Below are 22616 nucleotides of genomic sequence, written 5' to 3'. Positions count from 1 at the left end.
CCTAGAGCCACGAGGCAGGGGTCAGACACGCCTCCGGCCTCCATCCTTCTTTACCTTCTGTGAGGCCACGGCACTCCTCTACCTCTGTGCTGGCTTCAACAGGTCATCGCAGTGCCCACTCGGAACTCGCAGACAACACTCCAGACTGCGGAGATGTATTCGTTAGGCTAATAGGTTAGCACAAGCCAGGGTCAGTAAACAGTAAGGACGCGGTCACTGGTCCAGAGCAACACCTCTCCTCAGCCAACAATCAAGTCTCTCTCTGGTCCTCAGCCTCTCAGTCGCATGGTCCCTGGGCCTTCCTGGACTGGGCAGCCTGCCTGTCACTCTGTCTCATAGTCCCACAGGCTCGGGGCAGCTCCTTTGGCTCATTCCGAGTCTTCCTGCCAGTCTCTGGCACCTGTGATTCCTGCCTCTGCCCCTTCAGACTGAGATCTGGAGCATACTCTTCCAACGGCCAATATGGCTTGCCCTCTCTGTTGGAGATGGGCCCAAATGTCCCGATTTTTAACAATTTTTCCCGTGTCCCGGGGCGTTTTTTAAAAGTCCCAATTTTTGGAAAGAATGCATGACAAGCTAGGGTATACGGTTTTCGGCTGCCATGTGGCTATTTCACCAAGAGATGAGTTTTATCAATGGTGTCCTGCTGGTGTCCCTTTTTACCAGTGTTAAAATCTGGTCACCGTACTCTTAGCCCAACCACGCTCACTGCCATTCCTGACTCATGGCGGCCTTCCAGGGCAGGCGGAGGTGCCGCTGCGGGTTTCTGAGACTGTCACTCTTGACGGGAGCAGACGCTCCCTCGGTCCCCCTTGGAGCCCTGACACCCTGTGAAATGGCTTTCATGAAGGTGTGGCTGTCTTTTGATTGACAATAACCCCAAGGGAAATGAAGATTGGTGTATTAAACAGATAACCCTAAGGACACAAGGTTGTGACTTGGTTCACACCCTCTACAAAGATCAGGACTTAAGCCCACCTTAATCCTGCTCACTAGTATAGCGGGGAATTCACTCATATTGGATTATAGCCGCAAGCATGTGGTCCAGAGTTATAACGCATCACCTAAGAAACTATGGCGAGAATGGGCACCTCAAAGGTTTAGAGCCGTGGAAACCCTTTGGGTCAGAAGTGCACTTGCCGTATCCTTAGAAATCAGAATGAATTCCAGAGCCATGTCGAATGCGCACTGTGGTGCAAGAACACCCATGTGAGCCACGGGGTCAGCTAAGCCGGTGCGGGAACGGGAGCACCGCCACGGCAAATGCTAAGTGACAGTCCGTGAAGGACCACAGCAGCTGCTGTGCCTATGTCAATCATGGGGCCGCTACAGTGAGGCAAACAGTAAACAGCAGTCAGTGCACAGAAATCTCCATAGCTTTCAGTAATGGGTTCAAGCTTTCACTGGGCACGCAGGCCTTGCTTCCCCTGCGTAACTCCCGTCGCCTCATTTCTTCACCGTAGACCAGTGGCTCTCAACCTTCCTTCTGCCGTGACCCTTTCATACAGTTCCTCATGTTGTAGTGACCCCCCCCTACCATAACATTATTTTCGTTGCTACTTTATAACTGTAATTTTGCTACTGTTATGAATTGGGCGGCCCCTGTGAAAGGGTCATTCGACCCCCCAAAGGGGTCGTGACCCACAGGTTGAGAACGGCTAAACTAGATGCTAGCATCATTTACAAAATTCTCACAAACCACAGTGTATTATCTTCTTTGGTTCCGTGAAGCTGATCCCCTCTTCATAACACGTGTCCCTTCTTCTTCCCTGATTCATCCTTCTCCCACCCTAACCATTCATCTTCATCTAGGTAACGCTTCCTAATTGCCAGAATTCAGGCAAAGGATTATCAGCTCAGCCAAGAGCTGCATAAGCCCCAATAAAATGATTATAAAAAAGGAAGAAAGGATTATCAGCTACAAGAAGCCTCCGCGAGCCGCTCTGCACTAAGTTCACACTTCTCTCACCCCATCGCCTCTGTGTTTGTCCATCATGGCATGTCGCACAGCGATGCCTACCTCCCACTGACTGCAAGCACTTTAAAAGACAGCGACGACTGCAACATTGCATCCTAAATTCCTTGGACATTCTAAACTCATAGGTGCTGGATGGCCATTTCTTCAGTGCATAACACACACAGGGTTGCACAGGGAACTAGAGACGCTTCCCCGAATTCCCCATCAAGTATGTTTCCCCGACTCCACCCGGCTCCACAGAAAACCACTCCTCTTGCTTTAAGTCCTGAGATCATTGTGACAGTTCATCACTTCGTTCCTATCACAAAGATGATCAAGAACTCGGAGGATCTTGAGAAGCAGTGGGGAAATGTTTTGACATGATGGCAGCATCTGTACAAGTTCGCTTGATGTAACTGATTTATGGATTGTTCATCTGTAAGAGGCCCCAATAAAATGATCAATAAATAGAAAAAAGAAAGAAAGCGGAGGCGTCACAGGGACCTCTCTCTTGAGAAGCAGCTAAGGAAACACCAAAACCCTTAACACACAGAGGAACCATTTGAGAGGGTCTCCTCGGAGAAGACGTTCATCTTTCAAAGTCTCCCCTACAGCTCTTTCCGTTTTCCTCATAAGAATTCTTGTATTCTAGATACTCAGAGTCGCGTGTACTTTCCAAACCAAACGATATACCCAAATATTACATGAGCTAGTTGTTGCAAATTGTTTGATTATTAATTCAACTCATTATTATACCAATCAGCAGGTGATATGTCCACTTCTATCCCCGTGTTTTCTTAAGGTCTCGGATTCTATCTGTATAAACTAGTGAATATTATAAGCTAATCCACAGGCAACTTATGCAAGACAACAAAAAAGTGATAAAGAACGTAAAACCCAGAGTGAACAACAATGCAGTCATAATCTTTACGAACACTCAGCATCAGCTGCAAGACGTACCGTACCTTTGACAGTACCTTTCGAATGAATCAATGTACCCATCAACCATGAGTTTATTGATCTCAGAAACAGGACGATCTGGAAAAGCCTTCACCTAAGAAATGAGAAGAGCCTAACAAAGAAAAATTCGAGATTGCATCCACGAGGCCCAGGAGTGAGGGCAGAGAAGTGGTGTTCGCCTCACCTCGTGTCAATTGCAAAAGAAATTGAAAGAAAACTATATATTAAAAATCATTTACATTATTGGGCATAAGGGAAAGTGGTACTTCTAGTCCTGGTAAAATGTTCTTTTTCTCTCCAATAATAGAATCCAACTTTTTTAATAACCCATGTTTTCAGTTAAAAAAAATGCCATCCAGAATTATTGGCAGTTAATGATGGTCAATAGTATGTCAGAAAAGGCTGTGGGTAAGATTTTCAAGAAAACTATTCTCTCTCCCACCTCCCCTTCTTAGAGATGCCTGGAAGGCAGGCAAAGCAGCCAGAGCTTTAGCAGCCTTTGAGTCATGAGGATTTCACTAAGGACAGCAGAGCAGCGTGAACTGAAGGAAAAATGGTCCAGGGATCCATCCAGAAAGTGGGTAAAGAAGTGAGAAGGCTAGAGAGAAAGTAAAAATGATAAGCAATCCTTGTTAAACTTGCATGCATTGACTTTATTCCAAGGAATTCTACACTGGAAGATATGCCATGAGCAAGAAAATCCTTAAGATAAAATATGTATCTATACAGTCTATGAAGCACACACTTAAATTGTTAATTAACACATAAAAGCATGACATAAATAAGGATTTACTGAACCCTTTTTACCACTCTCTATGAAAATAATGTAAACGCCAGGATTTTATCTAATTTATCTCATCAATTCCTTATTATTAAGTATCTCCACACTCAACAGAGGTCTTGAGCAGCAGATTTTACCCAATGCATGTTTCACTTGACATGAGCATTAATTGTGGATTCGCTTGTTTGTATGCACAATCAATGCTTATGGAAGCAGTGACTGGGGAGCACTGGAAACCGATGGGTCACTTTTACTCTGTCCAACAAGGACTCTGAGTGGAAACTGACTCAGCAGGATGGAGGCTTACTTTCCATTCAGTCATACGTTCTCATGAGTCTCCTAACATGGGTTCCACTGCCATCGTCGATGCCAATGATGGTGGCACACGGCGACCCTACAGGATAGGGTAGAGCTGTCTCTATGGGTTTTGGAGGCCGTAGCTCTTTACAGGAGTAGACCCTCTCCTTGTCCTGCAGAGATGCTGGGAGTTTCGAACTTCTGATTGCGTAGTGAGCCACGCGACTTGTCACCACTCCATCACTGGGTCAGACTCTGTGGAAGAAACAGGCCTTGCATTCTTACCTTCTGTTGTTGGAAATCCTTCTTCCCCTTCACTTTTCGTCTCTGTCAGTTTCCCAGTTCTCAGCAAGACTTCTGCAAAGCTTTCTGCTGGAATGTGCTGATAGGTGTCGTAGGTCCCTTCCGACTAGACAAGAGAGGCAGTCACACAGCTTCAGAGGGTGGTGAACACATTAGAACTTCTTTTTATATGAACATATATCAGAAACCACCATTTTCTGTTGTGCTGACGTGAATAATACTTTCTCCCTTACTAAAGTAAAAAATGTTAGACTTTAATCTCGTAAGATGTCCTAATAAATGTGAAATAAATGACATAAAACTAATTATATAATGAGCAAAGCAAAAAGAGCACATTTTCAGAAATTTTTTGGTTTTTTTCTACCTGGCCATAGCAGCGTGACAGTGAAACCTTACATCCTTGGGCACCTTTGCTTACCTCAGTGACAAAAGGATCGGAGATAACAGATTCATAAAACGGATGACAGCCTTGTTTTTCTAGATCCTCATTAGCTGTGTTTCCACTGTGATAAGCACCACCAAAGTCCTGCTCCTAAGTAGAACAAAATGAAGACAATGAAGAAACAAGATGTTTGTGAGAGAGAAAGGCTCCTTTCAGGAGGAACTGATCACAGCGCTTTCTGTGTCAGCGAGTCCGGGACATGGATACACAGCAGACAATGTAAGAATAGTAAAGTACAATCGGAGAACAGCACTTTACCCTCACCCTGCAGGTGCCTTTTGGAGATTCTGGTCACTCTGACATCAATGAATCAGAGACACTAGAATGGCCAGCTTTACACGCCCGCAGGGTCAGTTCTCCACACAACAGTCAGTCAGAGAAATCATTCAAAACATTCTGTACATGTTGATTCCCTGTTTGAAAAACTGTTAGTGGGTTTGAATAATGCAAACTCACAACAGCATAAAATCCAAATTTGTAGTGCAGTTGTTGTGTTTTTAAACTTTATATGGTGAATTCAGTGATGGTTTACAGAGCAGAGCATCACTTTTACATTCAACAGTTCATACACATTTTGCTACAATTCATCCGCTGCAATCACCTCCACGGACCAGCAGCCTAACTCTCTTCCTCTCCATGTTTCCGGTTAACTGTCCTCCATCTTGCCTCACCCTCTCTCTGGCCTTGGTCCTTGGGTACTCACTGCCCTTTGGAACTTAAATAGACGACGATTCTAAATGGGAGGTCAGTTCAGTCCCAGACTGGAAGAGTGATTCAGGGCCATGGTCTTGGGGTCTCACCAATCTTTGCCAACCTGCAGTCCTTAAAATGTTATCTTTTTCTATTCGAGCTCGCAAACACTCTACTCCCACTAAACTGATGTCCTTTTCTCCCAACGAGAGCCCTGTCCATAACGACTACCTTGTTAGATCCAAGTAGTCCTTTCAAGGCCCTCTGAGACCTTACCAGTTCAACACAAGACCAAGAAGTTATGGCTGAGCACCCTTCATCCTTCCCGACTCCTCCACCATTCCCACTCTTGAGAATACCAAGTATTTCCTGAGCCGTTGTTCCAGAGAAACAACAGAGACTAAGAAACCCCGCTGCCCTTTACAGTCCAGTAAATGGCTCACAGAACAGAATCACCCTCCCCCAGATCACCCTTTAGATAAGACACGTGTATGCTGCAAGGACAAGTTCCCACGCAGCTCCAAAAAGAAAACGAAAAACCTCCCCCAGATGCAAAACGGGAAAGACTTTTTGCATCCTTTTCTCCAGGTATTAACTTTAAAAATCTGTACATTTTTTCTCTGCCTCTTTTGAGTCATGTTCAAAATTCAAAACATTTAAAATATACATTTTCAGATCAATCCCAACTCATAGCGACCCTAAAGGACACATAAAGCTGCTTCATAAATCCTGATGGAAGCAGACTACCTCGTCTGTCTCATGTGGTGCAGCTGGTGGGTTTGAACTGCTGACCTTTGGGTGAGCAGAAAGGGGCACGTAAGCACCAATATACCAAGTCTCCTTTCAAAATGTACATCATTTCAAAATCTTCCACGAGTCCCTTGCCAGTCTGACAACCCAAGAACGCTTCCTCGTGGACCTGGGAGTCTCCTTGAAACACCATGCTTAAGGAACCCAGCAATCATTCCCAGGTTCTGCAAGAGGGTGACAGCTAAGTTCTGGGAGTGCTTTGCTCCAGGTTGCAAAGCTACTTCCTGTCATTTAAAGATAGGAGAAGTTACTTTTCCTTTGGACAAAGTCACTTAGCAGACACCAGTTACCTGACAGCTCGATTACCAGGTGAACTTAAGATGAACTGAGATTGGAATATGACAGTGGCCTTGGCTTAGTTTTCTGTGTAATGAACAGTGCCACCGTGCCCTGTGACTGGGGACTCAAACTCAAATTCACTGCCAGCGAGTTCAGTCCAACAAGACACCACTCATCGTGAAGCCAGATGTGAAGTGGTCTTAACCAAAATGCCCTCAGCTTCCTTAAACTTTAGACAGACTTCATCCTGCTTTATTTCCCCTGCTTGAGTCTAACAAGGGCCAGGCGACCTACTGACAGCAAAAGAAAGCATCCTAAGGCAAAGGACCCTACGCAAACTGAATCACTCCGTCACCCATCCCCTCACCAATTCCCCGAACCGGAACAGACACTGCATGGAATCATCTCCAACTTACAGTAAACTGACACAACTATGTTCCAAGCCTTACTTCATCTACCAACCCCTTTTCAGAAAAATATTACTCAGTACCCCACAGGCAATGAAAAGCTTGTGTACGATAGCCCATAATCCAAGATAAGGTGCATGGAATCTTTTCTCCCTTTCCTGTCTTTTAATGAATGTTTGCTTTCTTCAGGAATGAAGGTCCTGATGTGATTCAAGAGTTTAAGTATGTATTTAGAACAATTAAGAAAAAAGTAGCCACACAGCCTTGCATACCCGGAGGGGCCGAAGGTAAGTTAAAGACTTCTTCCACCACTGTCCATCGCTGACGGCCTGCAGCACTGCCTTGGTGGTGGTGGTGGTGTTGGAAAGGACTTTCATGGTGGCGGTCGTGGTCCAGTGCAGTAGGTCAGCTGAACTGCTGCCTAGAACATTCCCTTCATCCTGTGACTGCGGTCAAGAAAAGCAAGTCAAACATGTACACTGTCCTTAAAACGGAACAAAGAGTGAAGGAAGCACCAAGCGATTTCAAATACCGGTCTTTCCACAGGAAGATATGTGCATTTAAAAATCCACCTTTTTTAGTATTAAGATAAACGTGAAACAAAGCACCCTTTAGTCCTAGTATTTTATCAAATTATGCATTTAATTCAGAAACTTACTAATTTTATCATAACTGTTTCAAGAAAACAGATGCCACTATCTAAAATAAAGTGTAAGATTTGTCATTTAGGACCTGCAGGGGCAGCAGTCAAAACCTGGGGCGTCCTCCTCCAGGCTATGAATGACAACCTGCTATCTCCCCAGCACCTGGCTCTGCGGGGCAACGTCTGGGGGAAAGCCCTCACGTCTCTGGTCCAGCCTCTCCTCCCTGGACTGGATGCGTGTCTGATAAAAGGGATGTGCTGGAACCATTCAGATCTGCGTCTCATCACTGCTGGTCGAGGGAAAGGAAGGTGGCTGCTTGGAGAATGGCTCATACAATACAAGCTTTTTGGGAGAGAAGATGCACGCGTTCCACACAGACCAAAGGGAGGTCTCTGGAACAGGCCAGAATGGGATTGACTGAAATTCTGTCCAAATCTGATGATGAGGAATCCCACGTAACAAGAGAGGGGAACTGGGAAAACAACAAATCACTTAATTAGAAATTAAGGATTAAGCACCTACTAAGACGTCAGCAGGGCCCCTGGTGAGACAGTGGTTCAACACCGAGCAGCCAGCTGTACGGCTGGCATTACGGCCCCACCAGCCACGTCACAGCCGTCTGCTTCTGTAGCAATCACTCCCTTGGAAGAAGCCCTATGAGGTTCTAAACTGTCCTACCTGGTCACCATGAGTCAGAATTTAATCCAAGAAACAGAGAGCGGGCACGGTAGAACTACTCCTGTGGGTTTCTGGGACTGGAACTCTTTAAAAGAGTAGAAAGTCTCATCTTTTGCCCACGGAGCAGTGAGTGGTTTCAAACTGCTGACCTTTGGATTAGCAGCCTAACACAGGGCCTTCTACACCATCAGGCTCCCTTGGCTCCCTGCTGGGCAATCCAACCCCAGTCTCCCACATGGTGGGCTGGCGAGTGCACCACTCTATCACTGAGGCAGGACTTAACCAAGGGTGCCTCTGAATGAGCCACACGCCTTAAATGGGCATTCCTTTCAAAACTGTTATGCAAAAGGGAATTCTGGTTATTTTTAATATACGAGACACTTCTATGAGTTTTTTTCTTAGGAAATATGTTCAAAGATACATTATTTCACTGGGATTTTAAAACTATTTTACTTTAGTCTAGATTTAACATATTGTTCCTACCCAACACATTAAAAAATAACTATTTGGGAAAGAAAACAGAATGTTATAGTATATTAATTAATACCCTTTCAAAAATATTTATAAAGCAAACAATAGATTCTTTTTTTTCTTAAGCAATGCAATAATCCAAGAATGTGATTCACGAGTTTAAGTATGTATTTAGGACAATTAAGAAAAATGTTATCATAATATTGCTTCAGTGACCTAGCAAAGGTAAAAAGGAATCAATCCACCGTAAATGTTAGAAGGTAATGCTTTTCATCCAAACAAATAGATGATTAATAAAGTATAAAAAATGTTTATAATGTGGAATATCATGCCAATCTTGAAGCAATCAGCTAAAATTCTAACTCTCCATTTACTAAGTTGAGAGATTACATGCTGAGAAAAATGCCAGCACATTAACAATGAACAGTCTTTTTGAGTACAGACAGAATCGACTATTGTATTTATAAAAACGACAAAGTAGAAAAATTATGACATATTAATTTTAAAAATCATGTCACTTTTCAAGTATATTGCCAAGGGCAACCACGTAAGACTGTCTTGTCTGGGGCTTAGGTGCCATGAGAAAACAGCATCTTTCCTCAGTTCCGTATTGTGAAGACATTGCAGATGGGTTACTCAAGCTCGATCCATTTTCCTGTCACAGGGGACTGGAAAACCAAGCCCACATTTCCTAGCGGGTCTTACCTCTATGGAAGGTTCCACAGATGCCCAACGGCACCCTGTTGTTTGTGTTACTGTTAGGTGACTTAGAGTCTGGTCCAATTCATCGTGACCCGATGTACAAGAGACAGAAATACCCACGGCCCACGTCATCCTAATGCTGCTTGTTTGCGCTCACTGCTGCAGTCACTGTGTCAGTTCACCTCACTAACGGCGGCCTCCTTTCCACCAATCCTCCACTCTAAACGCACCATGCCCTTCTCCAGGGCGCTGCTCCCGTGTGATAATACACCCCCGGTAAAAGAGCCGATGCTCACCATGCTGGCTTCGACGGCCCATCCGAGCTGTTCTTCTTCCACAGGCTTGTTCATTCTTCTGGAAGCCAAGGTATGTTCAAATTGCGCTGCCTAGACCGTAATTCAAGGAAGTTCCGTTTCCTGTTCGCTGTCCAGCACTCATGAGTGCGTGAGAGGACTAAGAGCACTGTGACTTGAGCCACGTGCACACTTTCCATAGAGAGTCACGATGTAACACATATCTGACTGTAGAGCCAAGGAAAATAAAATCCTCGACCAGTTTCATCTTGTCTCCATTTATTGTCACACTGGTTTTCAGTCCAGTTATGAGAATCTGTAGTCGGTGATCTTCAAATTCTCTTCACAAGTCCAGCAAAGCAAGATGGCATCATCTACATATTGCTAGTTGTTAGTAAACCTTCCTCCAACTCTGACGCCCAGTTCCTCCCGTAATCCACATTCTCAGCGCATAGGTGGAACAAGACTGGCCAAAGACACAGACAGCCCTGACACACACCTTCCTGAACTTTAAACCACGCAGTGTCCCCTTGCTCTATTAGGACCCCTGCCTATTAGTCCATGTACACGTTCCACATGAGCACAACTAAATGTTCTGGAATGCCCATTCATCACAAAGTTATCCACAATTTGTTAGAGTCCACATAAACCAAATGCATTTGTAGTCAATAAGAAAAATAGGGAATCAACAAGGGTGTTCCAAGGAGTTTCTGGAAAAAACTGAATTGAAAAATAATGAGAAATGTCCATGAACTTTTGGAAGTGCCCACACAGGCAGAATTAGAGATCAAAACTATCTGTATTTCTACTCATACAAAGTGGTTTCCAAAAGTTCATGGGGGAAAATGGATTTAAGTCTCCGGTTATACTTTCAAAATCTTCCTGCATGTCTTTACCTTTCTGTGTTGGGGCCATGTTTCAAGGAGAAGTTAGGGCAAGCCCAAGGTCCTTTCTTAACTAAAAGACCACTTTATGAGGGCTCTTACAGCTCTTCTAACAATCCACACATCAACTGGATGAAGCACATTTGTACCTGTGTTGCCATCATTATTTTCTACTATATATTCACTCTCTATTAAGCCCCTCGGCACTTTGACTACTTTTTGCCAGCACCATAGCCTAAATGCATTGATTCTTTTTCGGCCTTCCTCATTCAATGTGCAACTTTCACGTGTCTAGGAGAAGGCAAGTGAAACGCCATGACCTGGGTCAAGCACACCTCAGTCCTCACAGTAACCTCCCTGCTTGGCACCACTGTAAAGACACCGCACACGTAGATCACCCGATGCTCCCAAGAGCACTGGCTATGAATCATATCAAGGCAGTTACTTGCCAACTTCAACATGTTCCCTCATCATGACGCTGCTCATTGGTCCAGTGTGACGACTTTGGTCGCCATGCTGACTTGTAATCCATATTGAAGACTGTAATCCTTGATCTGCAACGGCAAATGTTTCAAGTCCTCCTCATTTTCAGCAAGCAAGGTTATGTCATCTGCTTATCAAAGTTTGTTATTAAGCCTTCCTACAATCCAACTTCTGATGATTTTCTCAGCATACAGATTAAGTATAATGAGCAGATGCAACCCTGATGCACACCTTTCTTGATTTTAAACCAAGCAATATTCCCTTGTTTTGTTCACGCAATTGCCTCATGATCCATGTACAGGTTCCACATGCACAATGAGGTCTTCTGGCATTCCAATTTTTCTCAAAGCCATCCATAGCTTATGATCCCCACAGTCAAATGCTTTGACATAGTCAATAAAACACAAGTAAACATCTTTCTGGTATTGTCTGCTCTGAGCCAAGATTCATCTGGTATCAGCTATGATATCTCTTACGCTAGGTATTCTTTTGAATTCACTTAAACCATTAACAGCTCCTTGTCAATGTACTGCTGCAATCATTTTTGGATGATCCTCAGCAACATTTTACTTGCATGTGACATTAATTATACTGTTTTATAATTTGAAGCATTCTGTTGGGTCACCTTTGGAATAGGTACAAATACGGATCTTATCCAGACAGTTTGCCAAGTAACACATTTCTTGGCATAGATGAATGAGTGCTTCCAGGACCTCATCAGCTTGTTGAAATAGTTCAATCGGTATACCATAAATTCCTGGGGCCTTGTTCTGGCTAATGCTTTTAGTGCAGCTTCGAATGGTCAAGAGAGAGAAGTCCCTGGATGAAGACATCGTGCTTGGTAGACAGGCACAGAAAAAGAAGAAGGCCTTCGGTAATATGAACTGACATAATGGTGTGAACAGTGGGCTCTAACAGAAGAACAGTTGTAGGTGTGGCACAGTGTTTTGCTCTGCTGTACAAAGGATCACTATCAGATGGAACAGACTCAACAATACCTAACAACAACAGCAACAACTACTCTAGGTCTTCGCATTTTATTTTGTATAAAAACAAGTTATTAGGAGTTCTCACATATTATTACAATCCATAGTTCCATTAGGTCAAGCATAATTGTACATTTGCTGTTTCTTACATCTCTTATCACAATCCATACATTCATCCAGTGTGCCAAGCACATTTGCACCTATGCTGCCATTTTCATCTTCAAAGCATTCTCTTCCCACTTGAGCCTGATATCCACTCCGCATTTCTTCCCCCGCCCCACCCGCCACCCACCCTGCACATTTTATTTTACTTTGTCTCGTTGAGCTGTTCTTTGCATTTTCTGTTCACCTCTTTAAAATTTCTTCCATTTGCTTTTGCTCCTCTATGATTAAGAGTGAGTTTCAGGGTCTTCTGACATCCACTTTGATCTTTTCTTTCCGTCTTAATGACAATGTTTTATTCACGATGAATGTTTTCAACATCCTCCCCACAGTTCATCAGGTCTTTTTTTATTAGTGTTCACTGCAAAATCTGTTCTTGAGATAGTCTCAAAATTTAGCAGGATAGCCTCAGTCCTTTTTTGGTTATCATCGGCTTGTTTTAATTTTCTTAAATGGATGATCTGTTCCACAGTCAGCTCCTTATTTTGTCTTGGCCACGAATATTGAACTTCTGCGTCATCTCTTCCTATGTACACTCCATTTCTGTAGATTCCACCTGGAGAAGTCACATGTATTGTATTACGGAAAAAAGATATGTGCGAAGAAGAGTTGTTGGTCTTACAAAATTCTATCATGTGACCTCCACCTTCATTTCTACCATGAAGACTATATTTACCGACCACAGTTACTTCATCTTTATTTCCAACACTTGCATCCCAATCACCAATAATTATCAATGCATCTTGACTGCATGTTTGATTAAGTTCAGATGGAAAATTTTGGTAGAATTCAATTTCTTCATCACTAGCTTTCATGGTTCACACATAAATTTGAATAATAGTTGTATTGATTGTATTTCCTTGAGGGAAGACAGATGTAATGCTACCAGACAGCATTATACTTCAAGTAAGATCTTGAAGTGTCCTCTGGACAATGAATGCAATGCCATTTCTCCTGATTTTATCATTCACAGCATAGGAAATCATGTGATTTGCTGATTCAAAATGGTGTCTATTCCAGCTCACCAACACCTAGGATACTGATCTTAACGTGCTCCATTTCATTTTTGACCACCTGGAATTTTCCTAGATTCATACTTTGTACCTTCCCCACAGCAAAAGAAGGTCTTGCAGTCTTTACCTCCCACAGGCTTTATGCTTCATTCATGTCACTGTGGTCAACTTCCCCTAGAGAAGCAAGCTCTTCCTCAGTAATGTTTTCAGTGCCTTCTGACCTGAGGTGCTCACCTGCTGGCACTGTCTCTGACAATGCAAAGCTCTGCCTTCAATTCTGACAAAGCTTAAATGCTTTGCATAAGTTTTGCATTAGTTAATTCCTCTGAAGTGGGCAGCTGGTTCTTTCCTGTAGAGTCTGTTCTTTGTCTGGAAGCTCTGATGAAACCTTTTCACTTTGGGTGGCCCTGCTGGCATTTGAGATACTGGTGACATACCTTCTAGCATCCCAGCAACACACAAGCCGCCACAAAAAGACAAACTGGTAGACATTAGATAATCCATGCAAAACTGTCCGGAGGAAACTAGAGCAAACTTTCCGTTGAAGGGCATATGCAAGACGGAACCCAGCAGGATTATGCCCTACACTCTTACTTCTTTCTCATAATTTATTTCAGCAGCCAAAAAAGTTACTCATTTTGTTTTTAAATTTTATTGGTGGCTCTTACACCTCTTATCACAGTTCATATATACATCCATTGTGTCAAGCACATCTGTACATATGTTGCCATCATCTTTTTCAAAACATTTTCTTTCTACTTGAGCTCTTGGTATCAGCTCCTTATTTATTTTCCCCCTCTCCCCAAGTCTTGCTCCCCCATGAACCCTTGGTAAATTATCTTTTTTTTCCATGTCTTTCAACCGCAGTCTCCCTTCACCCATTATTCTGTTGTCCGTACCCCTGGGAGGAGGCCATACATTGAACATTGTGATCGGTTCCCCATTACTCCCTCTCTCTCTTTCCTCACCCTCCTGGTATCACTACTCCCCTTATTGGTCCTGAGGGCTTTATCTGTCCTGGATTCCCTCTGTTGCGATCTCTTATCTGTACCAGTGTACATTTTCTGATGTAGCCAGATTTGTAAGGTAAAATTGGGGTCATGATGGGCGGTGGGAGGGGAGGGAAGAAGCATTCAAGAAGTAGAGAAAAGCTGTGTTTTTGTCTGTGCTATATTGCACCCTGACTGGCTTGTCTCTTCCTTGTGAGCCTTCTGTAAGGATGTCCAATTGACTACTGATAGGCTTTGGGTCTCCACTCTGCACTCCCCCTCATTTATATCAATATGATTTTTGTTTTGTTTGAGTCTTTGATGCCTGATGCCTGATCCCATCAACACCTCATGATCACACAGGATGGTGCATGTCTTCCATGTGGGCTTTGTTGCTTCTTAGCTAGATGGCCACTTGTTTATGTTCAAGCATTTAAGATCCCAAACACTATATCTCTTGATAGCCGAACACCATCAGCTTTCTTCAGTACATTTGCTTATACACCCATTTTGCCTTCGGTGATCGTGTCAGGGAAGGTAAGCATCACAGAGTGCCAGGTTAGTAGAATAAGGTGTTCTTCGGTCAAGGGAGTACTTGAGTGAAGGTCCAACATCCATCTGCTGCCATAATACTTTATAAATAAATATACGTACATAGATCTATTCCCCTGTCATTATATATAAGTTTATATATATTCCCCTGTCATTATATATATATGGCTGTATTTAGACCATTGTGGAAGGTTAAGTGAAACAGAATGAAACCCTAATTATCTAGCACTTCTGAAAAAACAAGGGTAGAAGAGCTAGACACAAAACAAAAACACACCAGAGCAAGCTAAGAGGGAGAGAGAGAGACAGAGTGGACCATATCCTGGCCCACAAGTCTTGAGGCCGACATTCCTGCTTGGATCAGCCACTGCACAGAGAGGACTGTAGGGCTGACCCCACCACTAGATATGACATCCCTTCACTGATCCACAGCAGTACGGAAGGACAGCACTGGAGACACAGTGCAGGAATTGTGCCTCATCTGACATTCCCCCCACGCCCCCTCTGTAGGGCAAAACACAAAGGGAGTACAACAGAGCGCAAGGGGAGAAAAGCAACCAGAGTCCCTGAGAAATCCTGGAAATAGACTTCAGAATCATTGGGCAGGGTTTGGCACCTCACCAGACCTCATGGGAAACATTCAAAAGGGTCAGCACACAGACTTGGAACTATTTATAGGCTTTTTTTGTGTGCCTCTGTCTATCTATGTAAGAAACAGGTTAAACAATCCCAAGGAAAAACAACAGGGTCAATGGTTCTGGAGGGACAGGGGAGAGGAGGAGGTAGGGAAAAGGGACGGGGAGCCAACAAACCCAGGGACAATGGAACAAGAAGACATCTAAAATCGATGGTGAAGAGGGCTTAGAATGCCTGGTGGGTTTGATCAAGTGCATTGTAGCCCAGAGGAATTACTGAGAGCCAAATGAAGGTTGACTATGATAGTGGGACAAGAGGAAAGTAAAAAGAAGTAGAGGAAAGAACTAGGAGGCAAAGGCATTTATAGAGGTATAAATATAGGCATGTACATATGTAAATATACTAATATATAACAATAGGGATATAGGTATATGTACATATATTTAAATGCTAAGAATTAAGGTAGCAGACAGACATTGGGTCTCTACTCAAGTCCTCCCTCAAAGCAAGAACACTTTGCTCTAACAACCTGGCATTCTGTGAAGCTCCCCTTCCCAACACGATCATTGAAGACAAAATGAGTCCATAAGCAAATGTGACAAAGGAAGCTGATGGTACCTAGCTATCAAAAGACACAGCGTCTGGGGTCTTAAAAGCTTGAAGTTAAACAAGTGGTTATCTAGCAGGGAAGCAACACAGTCACATGGAAGAAGCACACCAGCCTGTGTGATCACCTGATGTTGAAAGGAATAGCTATCAAGCATCAGAAGACCCAAAACAAACAATTATATTGATGTGAACGAAGGGGGTCAGAATGGAGACCCAAAATCTGTAGACAAATGGACATAATGAGGTATCACAGAAGGGTAACAAGGAAGGGACAAGTCAGTCAGGGTACAGTAAAGCACCAACGAAACACCAAACAATCCTCTAGTTCTTTAATGCTTCCTCCCCCCATACTATCATGATTCTAGTTCTACTTTACAAACCAGGCTAGACTATAGCACATACACTGGTACAGAAAAGAGCTCTCTACACATGGAATCCAGGACAGACAAACCCTTCAGGAACAGTAATAGGAGTAGCAATACTATGAGGACAGAGGGAAGGTGAAGGGAGAAAGGGGGAACCAATTACAATGATTGACATATAAAAACCGCCCCCCCAAAGGGACGAATAACAGAAATGTGGGTAAAGGGAAATAGTAAGCGGTACAAGACATGAAAATAATAATTTATAATTTATCAAGGTTTCAGGAGGGTTGGTGGGGAGGGATGAAGAAAGGGGGAGCTGATACCACGGGCTCAAGTAAAAAGAAACCGTTTTAAAAATGATGATGGCAACAGATGTACAGATGCGCCTGATACAACTGATGTACAGATAATTATAAGAGCGGTAAGAGCCCCCAATAAGTATTTTTAAGATCATTTTTTAGTCTTTCTAAGCAGAAATCATTTGAAGGGCAGAAACTATAGTTTAAAATATAAAGCACTTTTCTCATATACTTCTCTGAAATGATTTATATTCATTTTAAGCTTGTCTCTGAAATGTAAGCAGGAACTAGGTTTGTTTGCTATATTCCTATCTGCTACAGTGCCTAGCACAAGTGAAGCACAATTAATATTCGTTGAATAAATAAATGTGTCAAGATGTGGATATGATGAGTCAGAATAAATTGTTATTTACATGTAGAGGAATGCTTGAGTGGGATCAAGTTGATTGACAATTGTTTGTGTAATGAATACTTTAAAATTCTCTCTATAACTTTGAACTTGTGCAATTTTGGATAGTGAACATTTGGATACAAGAGATTGATACTCTGCAGTTATCACATTAGACATCACACTTTCTATAAATCTTCCAAATGCTACCTGGCACTCTCACACCCTGCCCGCAGTCCATCTTATCTACACCCTAGAACACTCTTCTGACCTATTTTGGAGCACTTACAATGTAACAAATTTGCTTATTTGCATTCTCTTTTACTTTGGTCTGAGATCTTTGAGAGAAGGGTCCATGTATCAATCATCACGGTCACCTTGTTGCCTACCACCAAGTCTTTAGACACAGAGGCAGCCAGAAACATGTTCAGTACACTTCCTTTATGGACATATCTAGAATCTAAAAGCATTTACAAAATTAATATATTTTAATGGGTATGGAAAAGGGAAGTAAAAATATACTTAGCACATTTTTCTTTTTCATAAATTCAGGTCTCTTATTTTGGACCCAAGAATGTTAGCAGAATGGGGGCTTCAATTTCATGGGGGGCTCATGTTGTATGCATGTATCCAAGTTAATATTTCTGAGGAAAGAAATTTACAGTTCTCATCATAGATGAGGAGGGGTACATGAGTCCCCAAAAGGATAAGAGCTCAACTGTCTTTCCCATTTTAATAAGAGGTAGAACCAGAGCCAGACTTTGGGGGGTTTACTCTAGTAGAAAGCTTTCTATTAATACTTTTAACAGGTACGGCTAAAAGGCACCTCAAAGCAGTAAACATTACACATCCTAAATATTTTGAGTAAAAGACAAAGGTGGCTGTCGGTGAAGAACCTTGGTCTATTTGAGGCATGTTGGCGAGGAAAGGTGGAGCTCAGCTGAGTCATGGTTTATAAATCCTACCCGCTCAGTTTGCAGCAGACAAGATGGGGTTAACCATTCCATTACCAGCCAAAAGAGAAAGCAACTCATTAAGTAAATTATCCACCACAGGAACGGATATAGTAAGAATTATTTCTGTGAGCCACGCTTGACATGTAGAACTGCTCTTGTTCTATTAGCTGTGTTTGGTAATGATGCTTCTTGTCTGGGAATTGGAGACTATTATTAGCGCAGAGTAAGCCAACCTTTGAGTTGTGTGACACACTCGACATTAAGAAGATTTCACGTTAAATTTTATGCTGGGAATTGTTGATCTGACTTAGAGTTCAATCTGTTTCTATTATACACTCAAAATTAATTAACTATGTGTAACTATGAATACACAAATTGCTACCAGTAATCATTTGAGGGGCAACTTTTAGCGAACATCCTCCTCCTACATCCTCAATATATCAAGTAAGAAGAAACTGTTTTCCTCGCTAATGACTCTGGTAACAGCATAATCTTGGTGTAAAATCTTGTCTCCAAATTAAATGTTTCTTCTGAAGTGAAAACGAGCTTCTTCTGCGGTCAAAACAAAATCTTACTGACATTCTCTGCTGTAATCCGTACTACAGGAAGTTGTTAGTGGGATTTAGTATTACTTTCTTCTCTGCGCCCATGAATTTATATTTTATAAATTTTCATTTATTTTATATTTTCATTTATCTTCTGAAACAAGCTTTTATTTTATTGGCCTTATTTTATTTATTTTTTATCTTGAGCTAGACCACCTTCATGATTTAAAGTAAGTTTAACTTTGCTTGTTTTTTTTTTAAGTTTAGTTGTGTTTTATGAAATAGATGACTGTTATGGTCTTTGTTTTCTGCTATCCTTCAGCTGATCTGATTTATGCCTACTGAAGGTGTATTTTATTTAAGTATTTCTTACCAGGATTATAGCTTCAGTTGTTTCTACACTTAGATTATTTGGTGAATCAATTCACTCATTAGACCTCCAAGAAAGAACGCATAGAGGGTCAAAAAGAACCAGCCCAAACTCTTTCTGCATACATATGACTATTTTTCTTCTATCCTCAACAACACAGCGGATAATAAGCCCCACTGATCTAAACTAAGAAAGCAAGGGATTAGTCAGACTATTAACTCACTTCCAACTAGAACCAACTATTTAAGATCGAAAGGGCGGTGTTTAGCCCAGAACTAAGCTCAGAGGGCTTGGGAGGAAGGAGGAATGGATACAAAAACCAAAAAGTGTATGTATTGTTGACTATACAACTGATGCTCTGTTCTGGAAACCTTCACCTAATTCAAAAGGACAAGTTAAAAAGAAAAAATAATCAGCAAATATTACAAGTTACTTGGGATGACATTAGAAACAGAGTAGCTAGATGTAGACATTATTTAACACTGCCTGACTCTACATTGGCTCTTCAACTTCTAACACACTAGGACTCTGCTACAGCCTTTCCATATTTAAAATCTAATACTCATTGGACTGATAGCTTTTAGTCACTACAAGCAAGACGCCATATGGATATATTCTGTACTACTCAATCCTGCTTCTTTGCATCTTAAAATATACAACCACACCTTCGGCCTTAAAATATAAAACCACACCCACTGCCTTGCAGACAGTGCCAACTCACAGAGAACCTATAAGACAGAGTCAATCTACCCACAGAGTTCCCAAGACTGCAAATCTTCATGGAAGCAGACTGCCACATCTTCCTCCTATGGAGCAAAGCAGTTGGTGGGCTTGAACAGCCAACCTTTTAGTTAGTAGTCAAGTATTTTTACCACTGGCCACCAGGTCTCTTCCATCAGCATTACCTGCCCTGAAATTGTGTAGAGGTTAACTGTCGATTTTAGAATGTGAGTCATGTATAAAAGTGTTCACATTTGAGAAAATGTCCCTTGAATGTGAAATAATTATAAGGTTGGATGTCTCAAGGTTGGGTATCTCATTGAGTCAATTCTGACTTGGAGAAAACCTATAGGTCAGGTTAGAACTGCCTCCTGAGACATTCCATGAGTGTCCCCTTTCATGGGAGTGAAATCCCAGTCTTTCTCCTGTGGAGCGGCTGATTGTTTCAAGCTGTTCATCTTTCATTGGCAGCCCAACATGTAGGTCAGGCACACCTTAATCCTCAAAGTAACACCATTGCTAGTCGACATTTTAAGTAGCTCTCATTCAACAGATTTACTCAATACAATGCATCCTTTGATCTCTCGACTAATGCTTCCTTCCAGAAGCATAGACTATAGATCCAAATAAATTCTTGACAACTTCAAACTTTTCTCCATTTATCACAATGTATCTATTGGTGTAGTTGTAAATATTTTTGTTTTCTTTACATTGATTTGTAACCCATAATGAAGGCTGTAATCCTTGATCTTCAGTCAATGCTTCATGTCCCCCTCACTTTCAGCAAGGTGGAGTGTGTCACATGCATGCCACAAGCTTCATAATTCAGCTTCTATGATTATTTGCTCAGCATACGGACTGAAAAGTATGTTGAGAAGACAAACCTGAAGTACACTTCTCCTGGTTTTAAAACATGGAGCAACTCCTGTTCCAATTGCTCTGTGTGAGCAGAATGAAGTGTTCTTGAATTCCCATTCATCTCAAGGCTATCTGTGGTTTGTTGTGATTCACACAAGCAAACGCCTTTTTCTAGTCAATGAAACACGAGTAAACATCTTTCTGATATTCTCTGCTGGATTCAGCCAAAATTCATCTGACATCAGGAATGATACCCCTTGTTCCATGTCCTCTTCTTCTAAGATAAGCGCGAGCCTCTGTCAGTTCTCTGCCAGTGTACTACTACAACCATTGTCGGATGATTGGTGGCAACATTTTACTTGCATATGTTTATCAATGGGTTTATTCTGTAATTTGAGCATTGCATTGGGCAACTTTTCTTTGGAATGGGTACAAATATGATCTCTTCCAGCCAGGTGGCCAACTTTCAAATTTTAGGCTTTCAAATTTCTTGGCATAGAGCAGTTTGTGCTTCCACTGTATCATCAGCTTGCTGAAATATCTCAATTGGTATCCTGTCATTTCCTGGAGCCTTGTTTCTGACTAATGCTTTCAATGCAGCATAGAAGTCAACAATGTGAAGACAACTAACCAAGTATAAAAAAGGTGGAGAAAGGACACAAAATATTAGCATATCCATATTACCAAAGAAGATGTAAAAGATGAAAAGATTCTCAATATCATTAATTACTGGAGAAATGCAAATCCAAACCTAATGAGACACCACTTGTCGCACAGATGGCTATAAAAAAAGTTTTCAAAAAGACAGTATCAGATTTCACAATCCTTTTTTAATGGAATTAAATCACTGAATTGTATAATATATGAATGAAATGCCAATAAGACTGATTTTTTAAAAAGTATGATAAATAAATGGAGATCTATGTGTCTATATTTATAGGTTAAGTATTAAGGTGGCAAAAGGACCTTGGGCCTCTACTCAAACACTCCCTCAATGCATGAATACTTTCTTTTATTAAATTGGAACTCTATGATGCTCACTCTCCCGACACAACTGCTGGAGTCAAAGTGGGTGAACAAGTAAATGTGGTGAAGAAAGCTGATGGTGCCCGGCTATCAAAAGAAATAGTGACTGGGGTCTTAAAGGCTTGAAGATAAACAAGCGGCCATCTAGCTCAGAAGCAACAAAGTCCACATGGAAGAACACACCAGCCTGTGTGATCGAGTGGTCCCAAAGGGATCAGTTATCAGGCATCAAAGAACAAAAAATCATATCATTGACTGCACACCTCCATGATAGGATCGCTGAAGACAAATGGGTGCATAAGCAAATGTGGTGAAGAAAGCTCATGGTGCCCAGCTATCAAAAGAGATAGTATCTGGGGTCTTAAAGGATTGAAGGTGAACAAGCGGCCATCTAGCTCAGAAGCAAAAAAGCCCACATGGAAGAAGCACACCGGCCAGTGCGATCACGAGGTACCAAAGGGACCAGGTATAAGGCATCATGCAAAAAAAAAAAAAGATATATGTGTGTATATGTATATATATGTATATATGTATGTGTGTATATATATATATATGTATGTATACCATATTGAATGAAGGGGGAATTGCAGAGTGGAGACCCAAGGCCCAAGTGTCGGCCAATGGAGATCCCCTCTTAGAGGGGTTTAGGAGAGGAGATGGGTCAGTCAGGGTGCGAGGTAGTACCGATGAAGAACACAGCTTTCCCCCAGATCCTGGATGCTTCCTCCCCCCAACTACCATGATCCGAATTCTACCTTGCAGGGCTGGATAGGGCAGAGGTTGTACACTGGTACATATGAGGGCTGGAGACACAGGGAATCCAGGGTGGATGATACCTTCAGGACCAAGGGTGTGAGGGGCGATGCTGGGAGAGTGGAGAGTGAGTGGGTTGGAAAGGGGGGAACTGATTACAAGGATCCACATGTGACCTCCTCCCTGGGAGATGGACGGCAGAGAAGGGGGGGAAGGGAGACTCCAGATAGGGCAAGATAGGACAAAATAACAATGTATAAATTACCAAGGGCACATGAGGGAGTGGGGAGCGGGGAGGGAGGGGGGAA

At 42.3% G+C, this 22616-nt stretch overlaps 1 protein-coding gene across 1 annotated transcript in view; it reads right to left on the bottom strand.

Annotated features, from left to right (window-relative positions):
* Window positions 1-22616, bottom strand: part of NBAS (NBAS subunit of NRZ tethering complex) — a 383893-nt gene that overhangs the window by 149038 nt on the left and 212239 nt on the right. The window contains exons 36-38 of the mRNA XM_075557089.1: window positions 7199-7372; window positions 4717-4830; window positions 4281-4404 (exon numbers count right to left, since the gene is read on the bottom strand). Of these exons, the coding sequence (XP_075413204.1) occupies window positions 4281-4404; window positions 4717-4830; window positions 7199-7372 (412 nt within the window). The remainder of the gene's footprint in view (window positions 1-4280; window positions 4405-4716; window positions 4831-7198; window positions 7373-22616) is intronic.

This window comes from Tenrec ecaudatus, chromosome 8 (genome assembly GCF_050624435.1).
Source record: "Tenrec ecaudatus isolate mTenEca1 chromosome 8, mTenEca1.hap1, whole genome shotgun sequence".
In the NCBI taxonomy this organism is placed as follows: domain Eukaryota; kingdom Metazoa; phylum Chordata; class Mammalia; order Afrosoricida; family Tenrecidae; genus Tenrec; species Tenrec ecaudatus.
The sequence above is the reverse complement of the archived record's forward strand: the minus strand, read 5'-3'. Positions and strand labels throughout refer to the sequence as shown.